General features: G+C 44.1%; 1 protein-coding gene across 1 annotated transcript in view; it reads right to left on the bottom strand.

Moving 5' to 3' along the window:
* LOC122559324 (protein kinase C-binding protein NELL2-like) overlaps window positions 1-23,085 on the bottom strand; it is a 339,041-nt gene that overhangs the window by 14,641 nt on the left and 301,315 nt on the right. Inside the window, exons 16-17 of the mRNA XM_043708693.1 lie at window positions 13,743-13,883; window positions 12,732-12,925 (exon numbers count right to left, since the gene is read on the bottom strand). Coding sequence (XP_043564628.1) covers window positions 12,732-12,925; window positions 13,743-13,883 — 335 coding nt within the window. The remainder of the gene's footprint in view (window positions 1-12,731; window positions 12,926-13,742; window positions 13,884-23,085) is intronic.

The raw sequence follows: 23,085 nt of genomic DNA, 5'->3' as shown, positions 1-23,085 counted from the left end.
GGTGATGGAACAGAGCAAGGAACACAAAGTTACAGCTGCAAAGAAGGAAGATCAACATCAGATTTGAAATTTGAGAGGCCCATGCAGGAGTCTAATACGAAGAAGAAGCTGTTCTTGAATCTGTTGGCATGTGTGTTTAAGCTTTTGTATTTTTTGCCTGATGGGAGAGATTGGAAGAGATTATAACTGGGGTGAGAGGAGTCTTTGATGATGTTGGTTGCCTTTCCACAGCAACGAGAGGTGTAGATGGAGTCAATGGATGGGAGGTTGGCTTGTGTGATGGTCTGGGCTGTGTTTTATCAACTGTACAATAATTTACCATTGATTTTGTCTTTTTTTTAAAAAAGTGAGTTTATTTTTGACTGGGGCTGAAAATGTGTTGCTGGAAAAGCGCAGCAGGTCAGGCAGCATCCGAGGAGCAGGAGAATCGACGTTTCGGGCATAAGCCCTTCTTCAGCATCTGCAGTCCTCACATTCTCCTTATTTTTGACTGGGCGGACTCTTGCTTAAAGCCAACAGAACAAGAGTTACAAGTTTGTCCCATCCATTCCAGTGTGTTATAGCAGTGGTCCTGCCTTCCCCTTTGATTATGATTGTTTAATGCTGGAGTGAACAGGCAAGCTGTGAATCACCACAACCACTCAAACAGCAGTAAGGTGGCAGCAGAGTAGGACACTCCTGCTGGAACCCCTCTGCTCTGTCTGTTCTTTTCCTTTCTTTCGTACTCTGTCTTTTTTCCTTCTTCCCTCCCCTTAGCACTGGAGGCAAATCCGAGACCAGCAACAGGCAGAGCAGTGTGTGAGCTGCGAGACCCAGAACAGTGAGTGGGGAAGCAGCCCCGGAGCAGTGCACAGACAGCCATTCCGGGCGGAGACCGGCCAGGGAGACAGTCCTGGAATTTACCTCGCAAGAATTCTTTTAGGTATATAAAGGGCAAAAGAGAGGCAAAAGTGGACATTGGACTGATGGAAAAGGCTGCTGGAAAGATAGTAATGAGGAATAAGGAAATGGCTTAGGAGCTGAACAAGTACTTTATGTCAGCCTTCATGGCGGAAAACGTGAGTAATATCCCAAAAATTCAAGAGAGTCGGGCGGGGGTGGGGTGCAGAGAGGGGGGCCATCACCAAGGAGAAGGTGCTAGAAAAACTGAAAGGTCTGAAAATGGATAAATCATTAATGATTAATCATCTAATTAGATTGGATTGCTTACAGTATGGAAACAGACCCTTCGGCCCAACAAATCCACACTGACCCTCCGAAGAGTAGCCCACCCAGACCCATTTCCATCTGACTAATGGGCAATTTAGCTTGGCCAATTCACCTAACCTGCACATCTCTGGACTGTGGGAGGAAGCTGGAGCACCCAGAGGAAACCCACGCAGACACGGGGAGAATGTGCAAACTCCACACAGTCGCCCAAGGCTGAATTGAACCTAGGGCGCTGGTGCTGTGAGGCAGCAGTGCTAACCAATGAGCCACCATGCCGCCCCTAATGGGTCTGGGTGGGTTACTCTTGCCTGTGGACTTGGCGGGCCAAATGGCCTGCTTCCACACTGTAGGGAATCTAATCTACCACCAACAGGACACAGATAGCATCAAGCAAAATTGGCTTCTCCTTTAACTACAGCAACATCCCAACATTTTGGATTTCTGCAGATCAAGTTTTATTGCTTCCTCTGTACTAACTTTCTTATGCAAGTTTTCCCATTGAATAGTCTGATTAAAGGCTGGGAGGATGGACTGTGAATATTTAGGAATACAAGAGAAGAGTGAGGCAATCATCCCTCAGTTGCTCTGCACCTCAAGATCACGTTTTTGTCTATGTCATGTCTTTAACATAATCTAAAGCATTTTATGTAAAGCATAATCTACCACATTTCATCTAAATCCCTTATCAAATTTGATCAAAACTACATGAAGAGACATTGTAACAGAAGCATAGTCAATGAGGAATGTTTTAAAAGAGTACTGAGACTGAAAAGGCTCAATGAAAAAACTAAATAAATTTAAGGAGGCGATAGACAGGTTTTTAATTGGTAACAAGTTTGAAATAACTCCACGGTGGCAGGTATCCCATCACCAAATGAGCCTTTATTTCCATGTGCACAGTTCACAGACTGTGACCAGCTAGCTCCGAGCCAGTCCCTAGAGTGAGGAGAACCCCTGAGCCCAGACTAACAGCTCCAATCAGGGATCTCGTACTCATTGAGCTCCACCTGGCTAACCTCATTCCAAATTAACTACAAGGTTAAAGGGTTATGAAGGGCAGGCAGGAAAGTGGAGGTGAGGCTGTGATGAGATCAGCCATGATTGTATTGACAATCATGGTGGAGCAAGGTCGAGGGGTTGAACAGACTACACCCGCTCTAGGGCAGAGAGGAAGGCGATGTGGCTGTGGTGGCGAGTCGTAGCCATGTCCTGAAGCAGACTCGCTACTTACACCTGCTCCTGGTTCCTGTGTTGCCAAATTTCTGTATTCTTAAGAGAATTCCAGATGTTGATTACGTTTTGTGTGGAAAGTGCTACTTCAGTTTCTCTTCCATCATCCAGCTTTGATTTTAAAATGATATACCCTTGTTCCTGAATAACTCATGATAGGAAACATATTCTCTGTCACTACCTATCTAATCCATTTACAATTGTAAAATTATTTTTTGTAAAATTATTGGAGCACGACATCCAGAAAATGGACTGCAAAACGATTTTAGTTTAGAAACATGTCATCTGTCGATTTGGTCGATTGAAGGGCCTGTTCCTGTGCTGTACTGTTCTTTGTTCTAATACTTCAAATGTAAAATGCATGGTTCATTATTCTGCTTGCCATCCCCTTTGCTTATAAACATAAATAATGGAAAGGTATGAGTTGATCTTATTTACCTTTTGCATAATTCACATTGAAAATCAAATACATCTCCTGTAAGGTTAAAATTATATTCTCGACTGCCGGAGTTGGAAACAGGTCAAATAAAGCTGAACATTGACGGATTGTATCAATAAATCAGTCACTCTGTTGAAAAATGACTCTACTATCACACTTCTGTAATTAGGTTGTAACATATGCTGAACGCACAGTTTTCCGCCAATCTGTGATTAACAATAACAGCGTTAAAATTCTTTCCAACATATCCCAAATTGAACTCAGTCAATAAGCTGCAATATGTTGTTTTCATGACACAAGCCATTAGACTGTTAATTACATCAACTTACAGCTCCAAGGCAGAATAAGAACAGTAAAAGTCGCTAAACTAGAAATTTTGCCAGATTTTGCAATGTTGTTATGTAGTTCTGATTGAGCCTTAATTGTTCCTGTAAAAGACTTAATTTTAGCAATAATGTTTACTGGGAGCAAGATATTGACGGTGTTGGTGACGTAGATATTCCATGGATGAACAAGATGAAACAAATAAGACCATAGGAAATAGGAACAGGAGTAGGCCATTCAGCCCCTCTATCCTGCTGCTCCATACAATAGGATTATGGCTGACTGTGTGAAGATTCTGTTGCCATTTTAGAAACTTCTCCAGGCCCTTGTCAGAAGGTCACCTGCTTTTTACCTTCTCCTCTCTTATTTAAAATTCTCATTCTCGACAATGATTTTCCTGCCCTCAAAAGTTAACGTTCCATAGCCCGATCAGACCGTTGGGCAGGTCTCTGGTGGTGGTTTCACCTGGGCATCACCATACCTCAGGAAAGGAGTGTGGTTAGAAGATGTGACCTTTATGGTTACCTCAGCCGATAGAGGAGTTGAACCCATGCTGCTGGACCCCCAACCTTAGCAGTCAGGCTTCTCACCCTCAGGGATTTCAATTTCCATCCCAAATCATCAACTTCTCCTTACTCATTGAAGGAATGTGAGTGTTCCTGGTCGAGCAACCATTCACTGTCCATCCCTAATTGTCCCTTCAGAAGGTAGTAGTGAGCTGCCTTCTTGAACCCCTGCAGTGCATGTGCTGTAGGTTCACCCTCAATGCTGTTAAAGGAGGGAGTTCCCAAGGTTTGGACTGGGGAGATCTGGCAGGTGGTGGTGATGACAAAGAGGCGCAGAACGGTGAACAGCTCCTTCAAGGAGGCTACCATCTGTCCCACACTGGTCACCACGCTGCCTTCCCCACCTCCTCATCCAGGGTCACAGCATCTGGTGGCATGTCCTTCAGCCTCCCGGAAGGACAATGTGTGTGGGCTAGAGAGGGCAGAGGTGAAAGCATAAAAAATAGGGGCAGGTGTAGGCCATTCAGCCCTTCAAACCTGTTCCATCATTCAATGAGATCATGGCTGCTCAATGGCCTAACTCCATATGCCTGCCTTGGGCCTATATCCCTTGATATCTTTCCTAATAAAAATGTGTCTGTCTCAGATTTAAATTTAACAATTGAATCGGCTACCATTTGAAAAGGAGAGTTCCAAACCACTACTATTAGATTACATTACAGTGTGGAAATAGGCCCTTCAGCCCAACAAGTCCACACCGACCTGCCGAAGCGCAACCCACCCATACCCCTACATTTACCCCTTACCTAACACTACGGGCAATTTAGCATGGCCAATTCACCTGACCTGCACATCTTTGGACTGTGGGAGGAAACCGGAGCACCCGGAGGAAACCCACGCAGACACGGGGAGAACGTGCAAACTCCACACAGTCAGTCGCCTGAGGCGGGAATTGAACCCGGGTCTCTGGAGCTGTGAGGCAGCAGTGCTAACCACTGTGCCACCCACTATTCTTTGTGTGTTGACGTGCTTTCTAACATGGAGAAAGTGAGGACTGCAGATGCTGGAGATCAGAGTCGAGAATGTGTTGCTGGAAAAGCAAAGCAGGTCAGGCAGCATCCGAGGAGCAGGAGAATCGACGTTTCGGGCATAAGCCCTTCATCAGGAATGAGGCTAGTGGACCTGGGCTGAGAGATAAATGGGACGGGGTGGGGGGTGGGTGGTTGGGAAAGGTTGCTGGGAAAGCGATAGGTGGATGAAGGTGAGGGAGAAGGTGATACATCAGAGGGGGCAGTGATGGATGGGTCTGGAAGGCAGTACCGAGTTAGAGGCTTGGGATTGGGATAATGTGGGGGGAGGGGAGATGGGGAAACTGTTGAAATCCACATTTATTCCGTGCGGTTGCAGGGCCCCAAGGTGGAATATGAGGTGTTCTTCCACCAGGCATCGGGTGGTAACGGTTTGGCGGTGGAGGAGGCCCAGGACCTGCATGTCCTTGATGGAGTGAGAGGGGGAGTTGAAGTGTTCAGCCTCAGGGGTGGTGGGGTTGGTGGGTGTGGGTGTCCCAGAGATGTTCTCTGAAATGATCTGCAAGAAGGTGTCCTGTGTCCCTGATGTAGAGGAGACCACACCAGGTACAACGGATACAGTAGATGACATTGGGAGAGGTGCAGGTAAATTTCTGATGCATGTAAGTATCCATTGGGGCCTTGTATGGAGGTGAGGGGAGTGGTGTGGGCATGGGTTTTGCACTTTCTGCGGTGGCAGGGAAAGGTGCCAGAAGTGGGGTGTGGGCTGGTGGGGGATGTGGACCTGACGAGGGAGTTGCAGATGGAATGGTCTTTTTTGAATGCTAATAAGAGTGGGGAGGGAAATAAATCTCTGGTGGTGTGGTCCATTTGGAGGTGGTGGATGTGGTGGAGGATGATGCAATGCATGCGGAGGTTGGTGGGGTGGAAGGTGAGGACCAGAGTGGTTCAGTCCTTGTTGCATTGGGAGGGCTGGGGTTGAAGGGCGGTGGTGTGTGAAGTGGAGGAGATGCACTGGAGGGCATGCAGTGGTGCGTGAAGTCGAGCAGATGAGCTGGAGGGCATCGTCAACCACATGGGAAAGGAAGTTGTGATCATGGAAGAAGGAGGCAATCTGGGACTTTCTGAGGTGGCATTGGTCATCCAGAGGCGGAGGAAGTGGGAACAAGGAATGGCGTTTTTACACAAGGTAGGGTGGGAGGAGGTGTAGTCTAGGTAGCTGTGGGAGTTGGTGTGCTTGTAGTATATGTCTGTGGTTAGTCAGTCACCAGAGATGGTGATGGAGAGGTCCCGGAAGGGGAGGGAGGTGTCTGAGATGGTCCAGGTGAATTTGAGGTCGGGCTGGAATGTGTTGGTAAAGTTGATGAACTGTTCAACTCCTCGTGGGAGCACGAGGCAGCGCTGATACAGTCATCGGAGGAACAGGTGTGGGGTGGTGCCGGTGTAACTGCGGAAGATGAACTTTCCGACAAACAGGCAGGCATAGCTGGGCTCCATGCAGGTACCTATAGCTGACCCTTTGGTTTGGAGGAAGTGGGAGGATTGGAAGGAGAAGTTGTTGAGGGTGAGGACCAGTTCAGCCAGGCCAGTGAGGGTGTTGGTGTAAGGGATGACATGAGAGGAAGAAATGGAGGAAATACTTTCTGACATCTCTCCTGAATGGCCTGGCCCTAACTCCTACTTCACGCCCCTGATTCTCGAATTTTCAGTTGGTGGAAATAGTTTATCTACCCTGTTTTTTTCTTGTTAATTTCTTCTGGACCTCAATTAGATCACCCCAGGTATGAAGGGCCTATCTCATGAGGAGAGGTTGAGTTGGTTGGGCCTGTACCCATTGGAGTTTAGAAGAGTGAGAGATAACCTTATTGAAACATAAAAGGTTCTTAGAGGACTTGGCACTGTAAATACGGGCAGGTTGTTTCCCCTTGTGGGGCAATCTAAGACCAGAGCGTATAATCTCAGAATAAGGAGCTGCACATTTATCACAGAGATGAAGAGTAACTTCTTCTGTCAGGCGATAGTGAATCTGTTGAATTCTTTACTTGTAGAGGGCTGTCAAGGCTTCGTCATTAAATATACTCAGGGTCAAGACTTTTAATCAGCTAGGGAATCAAAAGTAATGGAGAAAAAGCAAGACAATTGGGTTGATGGTATCTGACCAACTGTGATCTCAATGAACAGCTGAGAGATTCGATGGGCCAAATTGCTTACTTCCGCTCTGACACCTTATGGTCTCTGCTAAATTCATGCTGATTGTTGTTTCTCCTACCTTATAACAATGATTGTACTCCATAAAATTCTTAAATGGTCGTAAAGGACTTTACAAATCTTCACAAAAACCTTGAAGATCTCTGAACATCATGGAAGGTTTTCTATAAATCAAAATCTTCCATTATGAATTAAAGTGAATTTAAACCAGAAAGAACAATACCAAATCTTTCCCCCAATTTATATCCTATTTCAAAAAAAAATGCTGAACAAGAGAGGAGGCATTGATGGCATTTAAGGAACTATCAACCTGTACTCCACAACTCTCGCTGCCCCTCCACATTGATATTGGATCTTTATTCTCTTGGACAGAAATCATATATTTTTTTTGTTCAACACCAGGTAAATGACCTCTTCCCAACCTTTGCTTGAACCTACATGCTGCTTTTAGAGACATAGAGTCATACCGCACAGAAACAGACCCTTCGGTCCAATCAGTCCATGCTGACCATGTTCCCAAACTAAACCAGTCCCACCTGCCTGTGCTTGGCCCATATCCCTCCAACCCTTTCCTATCCATGTACTTATCCAAATGTCTTCTTCCTTTGAGATTAAGATCCATGCTGCTCCAGAATGCCTCTCCAGTATCCACACCTTTCTGAATTCCACGGATGGATCTTAAATGCTGCCAGATCTGCTGAGTTTTCCCAGGAAGTTTTGTTTTTGTAGCTGTCGTGAACTGTGCAATGAGCCAAAGTCTCCAATAAAACATTGCTTAATGGAAATTCTAATGGTTAATTGATAGTTAGACATGGACATTAGAGATATCCCAGGGTATTGTAACAATATAGATGCCTATGAAGCCAGGCAGTGAAAGACCCAGAATAAGGACGGAAGTTGCTGGAAATACTCAGAGAGTCAGCAAACCCCTGTGGAGAGAGAAACAGAGTGTGCGTTTCAGGTCGATGATTTTTTTGACAGAACCAGGAGAAGTGAAAGCATGAATCTGCTCACAAACATAGAAGTGGAATTAGGATTCCTCTCCATTCCTCTTCACAAACAACTCTGTCATTTTCTCTCCAAGACATTTATTAAATGTTCATGATGTTTTACGTTCACTCACTTGTGATAATTATTGCATTATATCCATTCTCCAATCCTTCAAGTGAGTTTTGTCTCTAGGGACCCTGTATTTTCTAGTTCATAGTGCCATCCTGTCAGCAAATATTACATTTAATTGGTAACCCACCTGTGAAGATATTTCTAACTTCAGCCTTAATTTGCCGGTAATCATCACAGGCATCCCCTTGTTATAGATTCACAAGTCCAATTTTACATTATTGTCTACCTTTAACAATTATTATCCCAACATATTGCTCACATTGGTGAAACGCCTATATTTCATGATGAGGTGATGGTCCCTGTCAAAAGTAGGCTTTTTAAGAAAATGATTTGTGGGAAAGCTCCTTGCTTCCAACAAGGACCAAGACGGTGCTGGAGATAGACTGTAGCAAAGCAAAGGAGTTAATCATAGAGGGTGTAGATTATAGGCTGAAGCTTATTTTTTTTTTGGCGAAGTGTGAGTTAAATCAAGTTTTTTGGAGGGGTTTTCACTGGGAGGCCTAGCAGGATTTCCCACTGCTTCTTACCAAATGCACCTCATAAATGACCTACCCTTCCCTGATAAAAGTAAATTACTGCGGATGCTGGAATCTGAAACCAAAAGAGAAAATGCTGGAAAATCTCAACAGGTCTGGCAGCATCTGTAAGGAGAGAAAAGAGTTGACGTTTCGAGTCTGACTGACCCTTTGTCAAAGTTTTGACAAAGACTCGAAACGTCAGCTCTTTTCTCTCCTTACAGATGCTGCCAGACCTGCTGAGATTTTCCAGCATTTTCTCTTTTGGTTACCCTTCCCTGATGGTATTCTTCATGTCCATCTCTATTGCCATCTGAATACATGCTGTTCCTAGAACAACTTACCCCTCACTGGATATATTCTGGATACCCCTCACCATCTTTGAACGGCCTGAATACCTCAGACAAATGTTAGCAATCTGATGTTGCTCTTCACCGCCAATGGTATGGTACACTAGATACAAAGCCACATTGCCTACAACACAGAGCTGGTATGGCTGACACTCCCTCACACACTCACACACAATCACTTCCGTTCACCCTAGTTACTGTTTAACCAGCAGGTCACATAGTTTAACCTGCCCTTAACTACATCCTGTCCAAACTCCCTCTCTCAGCCACCACAATCCGTCCCCAATGCCCACTGACACCTGCATCTTGTTATTGCCCGGGAGGGGAACATCACAGACAGGCCACCAATTCCAAACACCCACTTTTAGTTCCAGCCACAGGAAACAAACACCAACAAATCAAACAGAGGCTGAAGCTCACCCTCACAATACAAACCAAACACTGGCTCCTTCGGCAACAGCAGTACACTCCATGATGGTTCACAGCTCCTGGTGCAGCTGATTTCTATCGTCCACATGGAGGGATTCCTCAGACAACTGCTCCCCAACCACCCAGTTCCTCAGCATCATGTACATGCTCCGATTGTGCAGGGAGACAAGGTGACATCACTGAGATGCCAAAGTTCAATTAGCAAGGACCAATGGCCCTGGTGCAAATCACCAGATGTACAATGTGCAAACAGACCCTTTGGTCCAACTCATCCATGCCGACAAGATATCCTAAATTAATCTGGTCTCGTTTGCCAGCACTTGGCTCATATTCCTCTAAGGTGAAAGTGGGTACTGCAGATGCTGGAGATTAGAGTCAAGATTAGTGTAGTGCTGGAAAAGCACAGCAGGTCAGGTAGCATCTGAGGAGCAGGAAAATCGAGGTTTCGGGCCAAAGCCGTTCATCATCACCATTCCTAATGAAGGGCTTTGGCCTGAAACATCAATTTTCCTGCTTCTCGGATGCTGCCTGACCTGCTGTCCTTTTCCAGCACAACTCTAATCTTGACTCATATCCCTCTAAATCCTTCCCATTCATCCAGGTGCCTTTTAACTGTTGTGATTGTACCAGCCTCCATCATTTCTTTTGGCAGCTCATTCCATACACGTACCACTCTCTGTGGTAAAATGTTGCCTCTTAAGTACCTTTTAAATCTTTCCCCTCTCACTTTAAACTTATACCTTCTAGATCTGGACTCCTCTACCCTGGGGAAAATACCTTGTCTATTTACCCTATCCATGTCCCTCATGATTTTATAACTCCCTATAAGGTCACCCCTCAGTCTCTCACACTCCTGGGAAAATAGCTCCAGCCTATTTAGCCTCTCCCCATAGCTCAAACCGTTCAACCCTAGTAACATGCTTGTAAATCCTTTCTGAATCTTTTCAAGTTCCACAACATCCTTCCTAACACCGGGGGACCAGAATTGAATGCAGTATTCCAAAAGTGACCAACCATGACTCCAACTCCTACACTCAATGCACTGACCAAAAAGGACTAGCATAATCAAATTCCTTCTTCACTATCCTGTCTACCTGAGACTCCACTTTCAAGGAACTATGAACCTGCATTTCAATGACTCCAGGACCTTACCATTAAGTGTATAAGTCCTGCCCTGATTTGCCTTTCCAAAATGCAACACCTCACATTTATCTAAATTAAACTCCATCTGCCACTCCTCAGCCCATTGGCCCATCTGATCAAGATCCCATTGTATTCTAAGGAGATTTTCTTCACTGTCCACTACACTTCCAACTTTGGTGTCATCTGCAAACTTATTAACTATATCTCCTATGTTCACATTCAAATCATTTATAAGCAGTGAACCCAACACCAATCCTTGTGACATACCACTGATCACAGGTCCCCAGTCTGAAAAGTAACTTTCCACTGACACCCTCTGTCTCCTACCTTTGAGCCAGTTCTTTGTCCAATCCATTTACTGCATTATTTTTTTCTCTCCCTGTCATGAACTATTAATGCCTCATAAGTTCCTCCCTGGAGGATTCAGAAAAGGTGTACAAGGATGTTGCCAGGGTTGGAGGATTTGAGCTATAGGGAGAGGCTGAACAGGCTGGGGCTGTTTTCCCTGGAGCATCAGAGGCTGAGGGGTGACTTTATAGAGGTTTACAAAATTATGAGGGGCATGGATAGAGTAAATAGGCAAAGTCTTTTTCCTGGGGTCAGGGAGTCCAGAGCGAGAGGGCATAGGTTTAGGGTGAGAGGGGAAAGATATAAAAGAGACCGAAGGGGCAACTTTTTCACGCAGAGGGTGGTACGTGTATGGAATGAGCTGCCAGAGGATGTGGTGGAGGCTGGTACAATTGCAACATTTAAGAGGCATTTGGATGGGTATATGAATAGGAAGGTTTGGAGGGATATGGGCCGGGTGCTGGCAGGTGAGACTAGATTGGGTTGGGATATCGGGTCGGCATGGACAGGTTGGACCAAAGGGTCTATTTCCATGCTATACATCTCTATGACTCTATGACTCTAATTATGTATTGCTTTTGAATCTTTTAAGTTGCTTTGGATATGCAAAATATAGTAGGGTAGTATAGTGCCATAGTGCCATAATATCACTCGGCTATTCATTCAGAATGGCAGGTTAATGTTGTGTGGACATGTGGTGAAATCTGAGTTCAATGAGAAATGATGTGGAGGAGCCATTGTTAGACTGGAGTGGACAAGGTTAAAAATCACACGGCACCAGGTTATAGTCTAACAGGTTTACTTGGAAGCACTAGCTTTTGGAGTGCTGCTCCTATGGTATCATAAGACACATTATATGAAAGACTTAACAAAAATCTAGGTTTGTTCAATATATAATTTCAGTTGTATGACACTATAATCTTTTCCTATAAATTCTGTGTCTTATGATCCCGTTCCACAGCTATCTGATGAAGGAGCAGCGCTCTGAAAGCTAGTGCATCCAAATAAACCTGTTGGACTATAACCTGGTGTTGTGTGATTTTTAACTTCAATGAGAAACTTAGCCTGATGGTAACCATTGTCATAAAATGCTTCACTAATATCCTTTAAGAATGGAAAATCTGCCATTCTTACTGTGGTCTGTCCTCCATATGATTCCAGCCCCACTGTGGGTGAAATTTGGATTATTAGGGATGGACGATAAATGCTGGCCTCGATGTTATGCTTGTAAACAAATCAATTGGATGTATAGTAAAGTTACTTGTTTTGCCTGGTTTAATTATGGGGAGGCGATGGTGCTCATGAAAATCACTGTAGTTAATCACCACTTTGGGGTTTGGTCGAGAATGACCCAGGAAAGAGGGCAGAGAGGGACTTGGTTTAGGTGGCACTATCAACACTGAAGCGTCATCACAGATTCTTTTCACTCTGCAGTGAGCTTTGATTCCACAACTTTCCGACTTACAGTGTAACCAACAGGGCAATGGCTAGCATCGGAGGAAAAAATAAGAACGTGAGAACATAAAAACTCAGAGCAGGAGTAGGCCATCTGGCCCCTTTAACCTGCTCCGCCATTCAATAAGATTTTGACTGATCTTTTGTTGGCCTCAGTTCCACTTACCCACCCTCTCACCGAATCCCTTAATTCCATCATTGCTCAAAAAAAAACTACCTAGGCTTTAAAATCATTTACTGAAGTAGCACCAACCAGTTCACTGGGCAGGGAATTCCATAGATTCACAACCCCCTGGGTGAAGAAGTTCCTTCTTAATTCAGTCCTAAATCTGCAGCCCCTAATTTTGAGGCTATGCCCCCTTGTCCTAAAATGTGTTTGACTGAGAGTAGGAGAAGGCAGCATAATATTTGAAAGATAAACTCACCTGGCATGAGCAGACTGAGCAGCGATCATTTTCTAAAACCCAGATCTGTCCGTTGTGCTTTATTTTGCCTTCATGAACACAGTCCCCTGTACAGTTTTTCCCGTGAGGACATCTACAATCATAACCTCCTTCCAGGTTAAAGCAAACAGTGTCATTCGTGCAAGTATGTCTCCTGGTTCCACATTCGTCAATATCTGTGAAAAAACACTCACACATTTGTTTTTTCGAGCATTTTCAATTAAAATAAATCTCTACAGTGCGGAAACAGGCCATTCAGCCCAACAAGTCCACACTGACCCTCCAAAGAGTAACCCACCCAGACCCATTCCCCGACCACTGTCCATTTGCCTCTGACTAATGCATCGAATCTACACATCTTTGGATTGTGGGAGGAAACTAGAGCACCTGGAGGAAACCCACACAGACAAGAGGGGAAATTACACACAGTCACCCAAGGCTGCAATCGAACCCGGGCCCTGGTGCTGTGAGGCAGCAGTGCTAATCACGAAGCCACCATGCTTCCTCTGCAGAAGAAATCAATAATTCTCCCTCATAAAAGCTTCCAAATTTTAAATTAATTCACCCCACAATATTCAATCCCCTAAACACTCCAACGAAACGTGTAATTGATTCTGAGACAGTGAGATCTTTAACATGGAATTAACCTTTTTTAAAGGCAACAATGGTTTCCCTTATTATGATTACACTTTGATGTAATTACAGCTTCAATACAGTACAATAAAAGCAATTGTAAACTGACATCTATCCAGTGCATTTCACATTATTAGAGTGTCCATGCCACAATGCTTTGTGATTACTAAATGATTCACTTTGACTAATATAGCTGCTAAATTGCTAATAACAATTGTAATGCAATAGCTTTCAGAAATATTCTGCCACCATAGAGCTCTGTCCATTAGAGATTTTGCTCCATTTCCTTCAACTTAATGGATGGTGGAAGTTCTCTGGTGAGAACTAGTAAAATTAGAAGCTTTTTTTAAATACACTGACCTTCACATGTCTCTCCATTTGCGGCAAACAGACCATTGTCATGGTATCCGTCCCTGCATTCACAATGGTACCATCCAGGAAGGTTGATGCAATTAGCACGGCTGTCACAGTGAACAAAGCCCTCTGCACATTCATCAATGTCTATACAAAACCCGAAAAGAAAACAGAATAAAAAATTGTCACTCAAAGTTCAGTCATACTGAATATCCAATACACGAACACAAAATCTGTAGTTGGAGCCAAAATAAAGGACACTGTATTGTATGCATGATTTGGAGATGCTGGTGTTGGACTAGGGTGTACAAAGTTAAAATCACACAATACCAGGTTATAGTCCAACAGGTTTATTTCTCCCCACTCCACCCTCCTCTCATTTATCTCTCCACCCTGCAGGCATTCTGCCTCTATTCCTGAAGGGCTTTTGCCCGAAACGTCGATTTTCCTGCTCCTCGGATGCTGGCTGAACTGCTGTGCTTTTCCAGCACCACTAATCCAGAATCTGGTTTCCAGCATCTGCAGTCCTTGTTTTTACCAGGTTTATTTGGAAGCCTAGCTTTCAGAGAACTGCTCCTTCATCAGGTGGCTCACAATCATCTGATGAAGGAGCAGCGCTCCGAAAGCTAATGCTTCCAATTGAACCTGTTGGACTATAACCTGGTGTTGTGTGATTTTAACTTTGTATTGCATGCAATCAGCTTGCAGACCGGCCCCGCAACTAATATTTTCAATTTCTCACAGTAACATAGAAAGCAGGAGCAGGAGTAGGTCATCAGCCCTTCAGACCTGTTCTGCCATTCAATATGATCAGAGTACTGCAGAAGGGTTATAGCCGAACATTGACTTCTGCACCACTTGATGCTTCCTTGATTGCTGTGTCCTTCCAGCCTCCTGCCTGTCTACTCAATGTGATCCTGGCTGATCAGCCAATTCAGTCCCCTGATCCTGCTTTCTCCCCCAGTACCCTTTGATACCTTTGGCCCGAAGAATTATATTTAACTCCTTCCTGAAAACACCCAATGTTTTGGACTCAACTGCTCTCTATGTCACAGACATCCAAAGGCTCAACATCCTCTGGGTGAAGAAATTTCTTCTCATCTTATTTCCAAACATCTTTTTTTCTATTCATTCATGGGACATGGATATCACAGGCTGGCAATGTTTATCACTTGTCCCTAATTGTCCTGGAGAAGGTGGTGGTGAGCTGCCTCTTGAATTGCTGTAGCTCACTTGGTGCAGGTTGGCTCACAATGCCCTCAGAAAGTGAATTCTTGAATGTTCTTGTAGCTGTACCCATCCAGGCTCAAGGATGACTTATGCCTTGGAGATGGTGGATTGGCTTTGGGGATGAGGAAGTGAGTTACTCTCCACAGTATTCCTAGCCTCTGACCTACTCTTCTAACTACTGTATTTATGTGGTAATTCCCCTAGTTCAGTTTCTGGTCAATAGTAACCCCAAGGATGTTGATAGTGGGGTATTCAGTGATGGTAACACTGTTGAATGTTAAGGGATGTTGGTTAGATTGTCTCTTATTGTAGATGGGCATAGCCTGGCAGAATATTTCACAATGTGACACAAATGTTATTTGCCAATTGTCAGCCTAAGTTTGGATACTGTGCAGATCTTTCAATTGAACATGGACTGCTTCAGTATCTGAGGCATCATGAATGGTGCTGAACATTATTCAATCATCAGCGAACATCCCCACTTCTGACCTTATGATGGAGGCAAGGTGATTGATGAAGCAGCTGAAGATGGTTGGGCCTAGGACACTACCCTGAGGAACTCCTGCAGAGATGTCCTGGAGCTGAGATGACTGACCACTACCATCACAGCCATCTTTCGTTGTGCCAGGTATAACCCCAACCACTGGAACGTTTTCTCCAAAACCCATTGATTCCAGTCTTGATCAGGTTCCTTGATGTCACACTCGGTCAAACGCAGCCTTGATGTCAAGGGCTGTCACTCTCAACTCCCCTTTGGAATTCAGCTCTTTTGTCCATGTCTGGACCAAGGATATAATGAGGTCAGGAGCTGAGTGGAACCCAAACTGGGCATCACTCAGCAGGTTATTGCTGAGTAGGTGTTGCTTGATAGCATTGTTGATGACACCTTCCATCACTTTACTGATGATCACTAGTCCATTTTCCCACTATCACCTGTGCTCACAGTATAATATTCAACTGACTACTGGAATGGGAAGATAAGACAAATGAATGAATGTCTGGGGAAAAGGTGCAGGAGGGCAGGCATTAGAGTTTTGGGACAATGGGACTGGCTCTGGGGAGATAGAACCTGTACTAAATGAATGGGTTGCATCTGAACTGCAATAAGATTGAGTTTGTTGTGGGCCATTTCACTAATGTGGTTGGGGAAGGTTTGTACTAACTCATTGGGGTGATGAGAAGCAGGCAAGATAATCAGAAAGTAATACCAGATGCTCAAATGCTTGGAGAGTCAGATTACTGCCAACATAAAGAATGGAAAGTTAACAGATAGAGTCAGAAAGAAATAAAATCTAAATTAGGGTTATTTTTATGGTATGTGTCTGCACAAAGTAAAGTTAATAATATTTGAGAGTTACAAACACAGACTGACATTTAACTATATTGATGTTGCTGTAATATTGGAGAGCCGGTTTAAGGAACGGCAAATCTGGAATAAAATATTCTCAATTGCATGGTGTTCAGAAGTAAAACAAAGTTCTAATATAACCTAATTTTGTTAAAAAATAACTTTCTAAAACCAGCACCCTACTTGCATCTAATGGTTGACTATTCATCCCATAAGCTAAATAGACTCAAAGCAAATTTACCTAATTCTGTAAGTATTGATTTATGAACCGTGACATTGGCTGGAGAGCTGTTTCATGAGACAATTTTTTTTTCGAGTCAAACAAGAGTCAGGATTTCCTGTCTAGTGGAATAGAAATTGCATTATCCTACACCCACTAGGATGATCCCTAGTATGGAGGGATTGTTTTAACAGCAAAGGTTAAATGGATTGGGACTCATTGGAAACAAAAACAGAAATTGCTGAAAAGGTTCAACAGGTCTGGTAGCATCTGTGGAAAGAAATCAGAGTTACCATTTCAGATCCAGTGACCCTTCCTCAGAACTGACGGTAGCTAGGAAAAGGTTGTTTTTTATGCAGACAATCAGGTGGGGGAAGGATGTAAGGAATAAATGATAGGTGAAGATAGAGCCCAAAGAGAGAGAAGAACAGCTAGACAGATAAAAAAGTAAATAATGGTCAGTCCAGAATGAATAGCTGTTAATGGGGACTATTAGTGGTTAACAATGGATTGTGTGTAATAGCAGACCATGTGATAACAAAGCCTAATGTGTAGGGACTGGGGGAAGGACATGGGAGAAGGTGCCTCAAGTTGTTGAACTCAATATTGAGTCCAGAAGGCTGCAGGGTCACCACGTGGAATATAAGGTGCTGTTCTTCCAGCTTGCACTGAGCTTCAATGGAACACTGCAGCAAGCCTGAGACAGAGATGTGAGACAAAAACAAACTGCAGATGCTGGAATCCATGGTAGACAGCAAGAGGCTGGGAGATCGCAGCAAACCAGGCAGCATCAGGAGGTGGAGTAGTCAACGTTGACTTCTCCACCTACTGGTGCTGCTTGGCTTGCTGAGTTCTCCCAGCCTCCTGCTTGCCTTCCTGAGACAGAGATGTTGGCCAGGGAACATTGTGATGTGTTGAAGTGGCAGGCAACTGGAAGCTCAGGATCTTTTTTGAGAATAGAACATAGATATTCTGTGAAGTGGTCACCTAGTCTGCGATGGTCGTGGAGCTGGCGTCTTTCTGCTTCCTGATGAAGGGCTTTTGCCTGAAACGTCGACTCTCCTGCTCCTCAGATGCTGCCTGACCTGCTGTGCTTCTCCAGCACCACACTCTCGACCCAGTCTAAGCTTTGTTTCCCCAATGTAAAGGAGACCACATTGTGAGCAGCGAATGCAGTAGAATAGATTGTGTGAAGTGCAGGTAAAGCGCTGCGTCATCTGGAAGATATGTTTGGGCTCTTGGGTACTGAGGAGGGAGGACATAAATGGGCAGGTGTTACACCTTCTGCAGCTAGAGGGGAAGGTTCTGTGGGAATATAGGATGTGCTTTTGGGAGTGAAGGAGGAGTGGACCAGCGTGTCCCAGAGGGAGAGGTCCCTGCAGAAGGTTCACTGGTGATGGCATTCTGCTGGAGGTGGTGGAAATGGCGGCCAATGATCCTAATAGGATTCAATGGAGTTTCAAAGAATAAGAGGTAGTCGCATTGAAACAGGTAGGATTCTTAAGGGGTGTAAGAAGTTAAATGTTGAGAGGATGTTTCCTCTCATGGGCAAGGCTAGGACCAGAGAACATAGTATCAAAATTAAGGGCTCCAATTTAAAACTGAGATGAGGAAGAATTTCTTCTCTCAGAGGATTGTGAGTCTTTGGAACTCCTTCCCACAGAGAGCTGGGAGGGATGGGCAGAGTCCTTGTGTAGATTTAAGGCTGAGATCGATAGATTCTTGATCGGTCGGGGAATCAAGGGTTATGGGGAAAGGGCAGGATGGCAGACATGAAAAATGTCAGATCAGCCATGATCCAATTGGAGGTGGGGCAGGCTTAAGGGGCCGAATGGCCTCATCCTGCTCCTACTTCTTATGGTCTTAGATAATATATTGATGATGTTGTGCCTTAATTCCACCCAGGCAGTGAAGCTGGAAATTTACTCCTTGAAGTAACTCTTTATAAAGTTTAAATCATCAAATAGAATATAATATTTCCAGTAAGTGTTAACTCATCATGACACCAGCAAGCTCACTATGCTCGATGAGATCATCAACCATTATGCAAGAAGAGTGCAAAGGCTTAGAGTTCAGTGGATCTTTTGTGCACAATGGTATTTGCTAAAGCATTTTCCTCACCTTATTTCATCGATCTGGAATCAAAACATAGATTTGATAAATAGGGCTTGATTTTACTCTTAGATTATTCCATTAGAACATAAGACGTAAGAAGCGTAACCAACAGTCTGCTCCACCATTCAATGAGATCACGGCTGCTCTGATAATCCTCAATTCTACTCTCCTTCCTTTTCCCCCAAACCTTTGATTCCCTTCCTGATTAAAAACCTGTCTATTTCAGCCTTGAATATACCTAATGACCCAACATCCCTCTGTGGTAAAGAATTCCTCAGGTTGATTATCCTCCGAGAGATGAAATTCTTCTTTATCTATATTGTAAATGGATGACCTCTAATTCTGAGATGATGCCCTCTGGTCCTACACTCTCCCAGAAGGGAAAACAGCCTTTCAGCACCCACTGTGACAAATCCCTTCAGCATCTTGTCCGTTTCAATATGGTCTTCTCTGGTTCTTCTAGATTCCATTGAGTATAGGCCAACCTACTCAACCTCTCCTCAAAAGACCTCTCCTACACCTAATATTAGTCTAGAGAACATTCTCTGGACTGTTTCCAATGCTAGTATGTCATTTCCTTGGTAAGGGGCCCAAAACTGCTCACAGTAAGCCAGCTGTGGTCTGATTAGTGCCTTGTACAATTTTAGCAAGACCTCCCAACTTTCATATTCTATTCCTTTTGAAATAAAGGCCAACATTCCATTTGTTGTTCCTATTACTCGGTGAACTTGGGTGTGATTCATGTGTGAATTTAAAGCAGTTCATTGATGGTGAAAATAGCAGGAACAGCATTCTGTCAGGTACAAGTCTAATACCATGAAATATGCTGATAAAAGCACTGTTGCAGCTTTGAAGAATGTCAAAAATGATAGACTCCATGCATTATTTTCTCCCAATACTGCAGACTGTGGAAGAAAGACTATATGTAATTGTTGAACACATATCTTTTCTTCTTGAACTAAAATGTAACGATATGCTCTAAAGTGACAGCAAAGTTATGATTTGAAATATGACTAGCAGACTTGAGGTTGCTGAGTCTGTACAAAAGGGATATCAGCATTTCATTTTAAACACACTAAATTTACTTTCTGCCTTTCGAAAAAGAAAATTACTGTCCAAGGTTCTTTGCCATCTTGGTGCCAAGCAGTCAGTTTATTTGGCCATCATGCCCAGTGTGAGCCAACCTTAGACAGACAGAAAATCATATCCCGAGAGGTTCAGTTTGCATGTGCTGTTGTGGTCAGAAATGAGAACTGAATGGGGCCTGAAAATTCTGTGTAGCTATTCCTGCACTGAGAGGCCAGCAGCCATTCTGAATAGACAGAGAGCCTGCTCCTGTAAAACTCCTAAAACTTGTTCTGTATTGGGGCTGGCCTGGGATTCAGAAACAATCCCAACTCTGTTGCCCATGCCCTCCCGCCAGAAGCAGAACTTCTGCCCTGGTTATATGTCCACCCTTTTGGGCTTCCCACACATTTTCACAGGAAGCAGGCCATTCAGCCCGCACAAACCCTCTGAACAGCATCCTACCCAGACTCATCCCTTTACTACTGAAAATGTGTTGCTGGAACAGCGCAGCAGGTCAGGTAGCATCCAAGGAACAGGAGAATCGACGTTTCGGGCATAAGCCCTTCTTCAGGAAGGGCTTATGCCTGAAACGTCGATTCTCCTGTTCCTTGGATGCTGCCTGACCTGCTGCGCTATTCCAGCAACACATTTTCAGCTCTGATCTCCAGCATCTGCAGTCCTCACTTTCTCCTCATCCCTTTACTATACCCATCCCTGTAACCCTGCATTTCCCATGGCCAGTCCACCTAACTTGCACATGATTGGACTTTGGGAGGAAACCGGAGCACCCGGAAGAAACCCACGCAGACACACGGAAAACTCCACACAGATAGTTGCCTGGTAGTTAGTGTGGCAGCACTAACTACTGAACCATCATGCCACTCTTTCTCACACCTAAGTGAGCATGTGAGGCAAAACCATATTGAATCTTTCAAAAACAACCTCAAAGTGATGTTGTAGAACCTGGTCATTTTGGTTTCATTCATAGGCTATGACCAAAACTGATTTGCTCACCATGTATTGCCCACCCCAAATGGCCCAGAGGACAGTTTAGAGTCAACCACATTACTGTGGATCAGGAGTCACATGTAGGGCAGCAGTTCCTCTTCCGAAAGGAAGTGAACCAGATGGGCTTTTCCAACAACAGTTTCATGTTCATCATTAGACTCTTAATTCCAGATTGTTATTGAATTCAAATTCCACCATCTTCCATAGCAGGATTCGAACCTCCATTTATGGATTAACATTTCTTAGAGCAAAACCATTTCTTAGAGCAAAAGACAGTCAGAACTGTGCTCTTAGGAATGATGTGAGGAACAAGTCATTCAGAATTTTTGGACTGTACTTTTTGATTGGAAATATTTTATAAGACCATCTCACAATTTGCCTCGATTGGGACCCTGATTATTCCTGGGTATCTCCAATGTGTGGGTGAAGAGATACAACTAGACAAACAAATATCTGCAGTTATACTGCACATTTCATGATGCAAGACAAGATAATAAAATCACAATTAATAGCAACAGGAGTAGGCCATTTGGCCTCTCAAGTCCGCTTCATTGCTTGCTAAGATCATGGCTGATCTGATTGCTAACTGTATTTCCCTGCCTGCCTTGCCTGGATTGGTTCAGCTCCAACAACACTCAAGAAGCTTGACACCATCCAGGACAAAGCTGCCCGCTTGATTGGCATCACTTCCACAAGTATCGACTCCCTCCACCACCAATGCTTTGTAGCAGCAGTGTGCACCATCTGCAAGATACACCGCAGAAATTTGCCAAAGATCCCTGGAGAAGACCTTCTCAACCATCCACCACTTCCATCTAGAGGGACACGGCCAGCAAATACATGGGAATATGACTACCTGCAGGTTCCCCTTCAAGCCACTCACCATCCTGACTTGGAAATATACTGCCGTTCTTTCAGTATCGCTGGGTCAAAATCCTGGAATTCCCTTTGTAATGGCATTGTGGGTCTACCTACAGCACATGGACTGCAGCGGTTCAAGAAGGCATCGTCTCAAGGGGGCAACTAGGGACGGGCAATAAATACTGACCACCAGTGACACCCATGTATATGAATAGGAAGGGTTTGGAGGGATATGGGACGGGTGCTGGCAGGTGGGACTAGATTGGGTTGGGATATCTAGTCGTCATGGAAGGGTTGGACTGAAGGGTCTGTTTCCATGCTGTACATCTCTATGACTCTATGATTCTATGTCCCAAAAAAGAATCAGAAAAAAAATTGGAGTAAAAAACAACAAGTTGTAATAGTTTGCAAGGGACTGACTGAATAGCTGGTGGAGACTGACAATTGGCCTCTAACCATCGAAACTGTCATTGCTCACAATCATTCATTGGTGACAGACTGACAGCGATTTCTGACATCGACTTATGCACAATTAAATGCAAAATATCCCGAGGTGGCAAACAGAGATTCTTCACTCTTCCACAGGGCGTGCTGCTGAGGTGTTTGCAAAATCAAAATCAATTGTAAAGCACTGAACTGACATGAGCTTCCACTTTTCAAACTCCATTCTTGATGAAAGTAAGTCTCTTTGGAGTGTTATGTCTTTTTGAATGAGGTGAAACTGGACTTCTAATGGCACGCTAGATAATAATTACTGCTGTACAATCTGTTTATCCTTAACTTTATACTTGTGCAGCATTTATTTACTCAAAGCTTGGGGGTTGGTTAGCTCAGTTGCTTGACCAGCTGGACACCAACAGCACAGGTTCAATCCTGCACCAGCTGAGCTCACTCTGAACCTTTGTCAACCTTTCCCCTTGCCTGAGGCATGGTGACCCACAGGTTCAACTCATCATCAGTTATCTCTCTCTGATGAGACAACAGCCCGATGGGATCCTGATGACTTTACCCTATAACCTACACTCTACATGAAACCACTGTGGGTAGTATCTTTTCGGGATCGGAGTGATATGGGCTATGGTAACACATGTGGCCGAATCAGGTAGTAAGTGCAAATGAGGTCCATCTTGATCATCTCCTTCTATCTTTTAAGCTTTTTGTAAATGCCATGACGAGACTCTGTCTGAACAGCTCATATAAACCCAACAAAGGCATGTTGAGCCGAAAATAAAAAAAAACAGAACTTAATAAAGCATTTAGACACTTGGTTGAGTTTTGCACCTTTTCAGCAGATCATATTGGTTTTTAGATCCAGCTGAACTGCAATATCTGAACCAAGACTAGTTCATCAATTTCTGATAGCAATCATGCAGGGGATTCCAAGGCACTGACCCAAGTGTAAGAATAGATGTAACATCATGATTCACAAGGCTGAATCTTCACCCATCGATAAATGTTGGTATACAATATGGCTAGTAACTCATACCAGCGCAGAGATT

Source organism: Chiloscyllium plagiosum, chromosome 19, assembly GCF_004010195.1.
Source record: "Chiloscyllium plagiosum isolate BGI_BamShark_2017 chromosome 19, ASM401019v2, whole genome shotgun sequence".
NCBI classification, from domain to species: domain Eukaryota; kingdom Metazoa; phylum Chordata; class Chondrichthyes; order Orectolobiformes; family Hemiscylliidae; genus Chiloscyllium; species Chiloscyllium plagiosum.
Note: the sequence above shows the minus strand (reverse complement) of the source record. Positions and strands in the feature narration are given on the sequence as shown.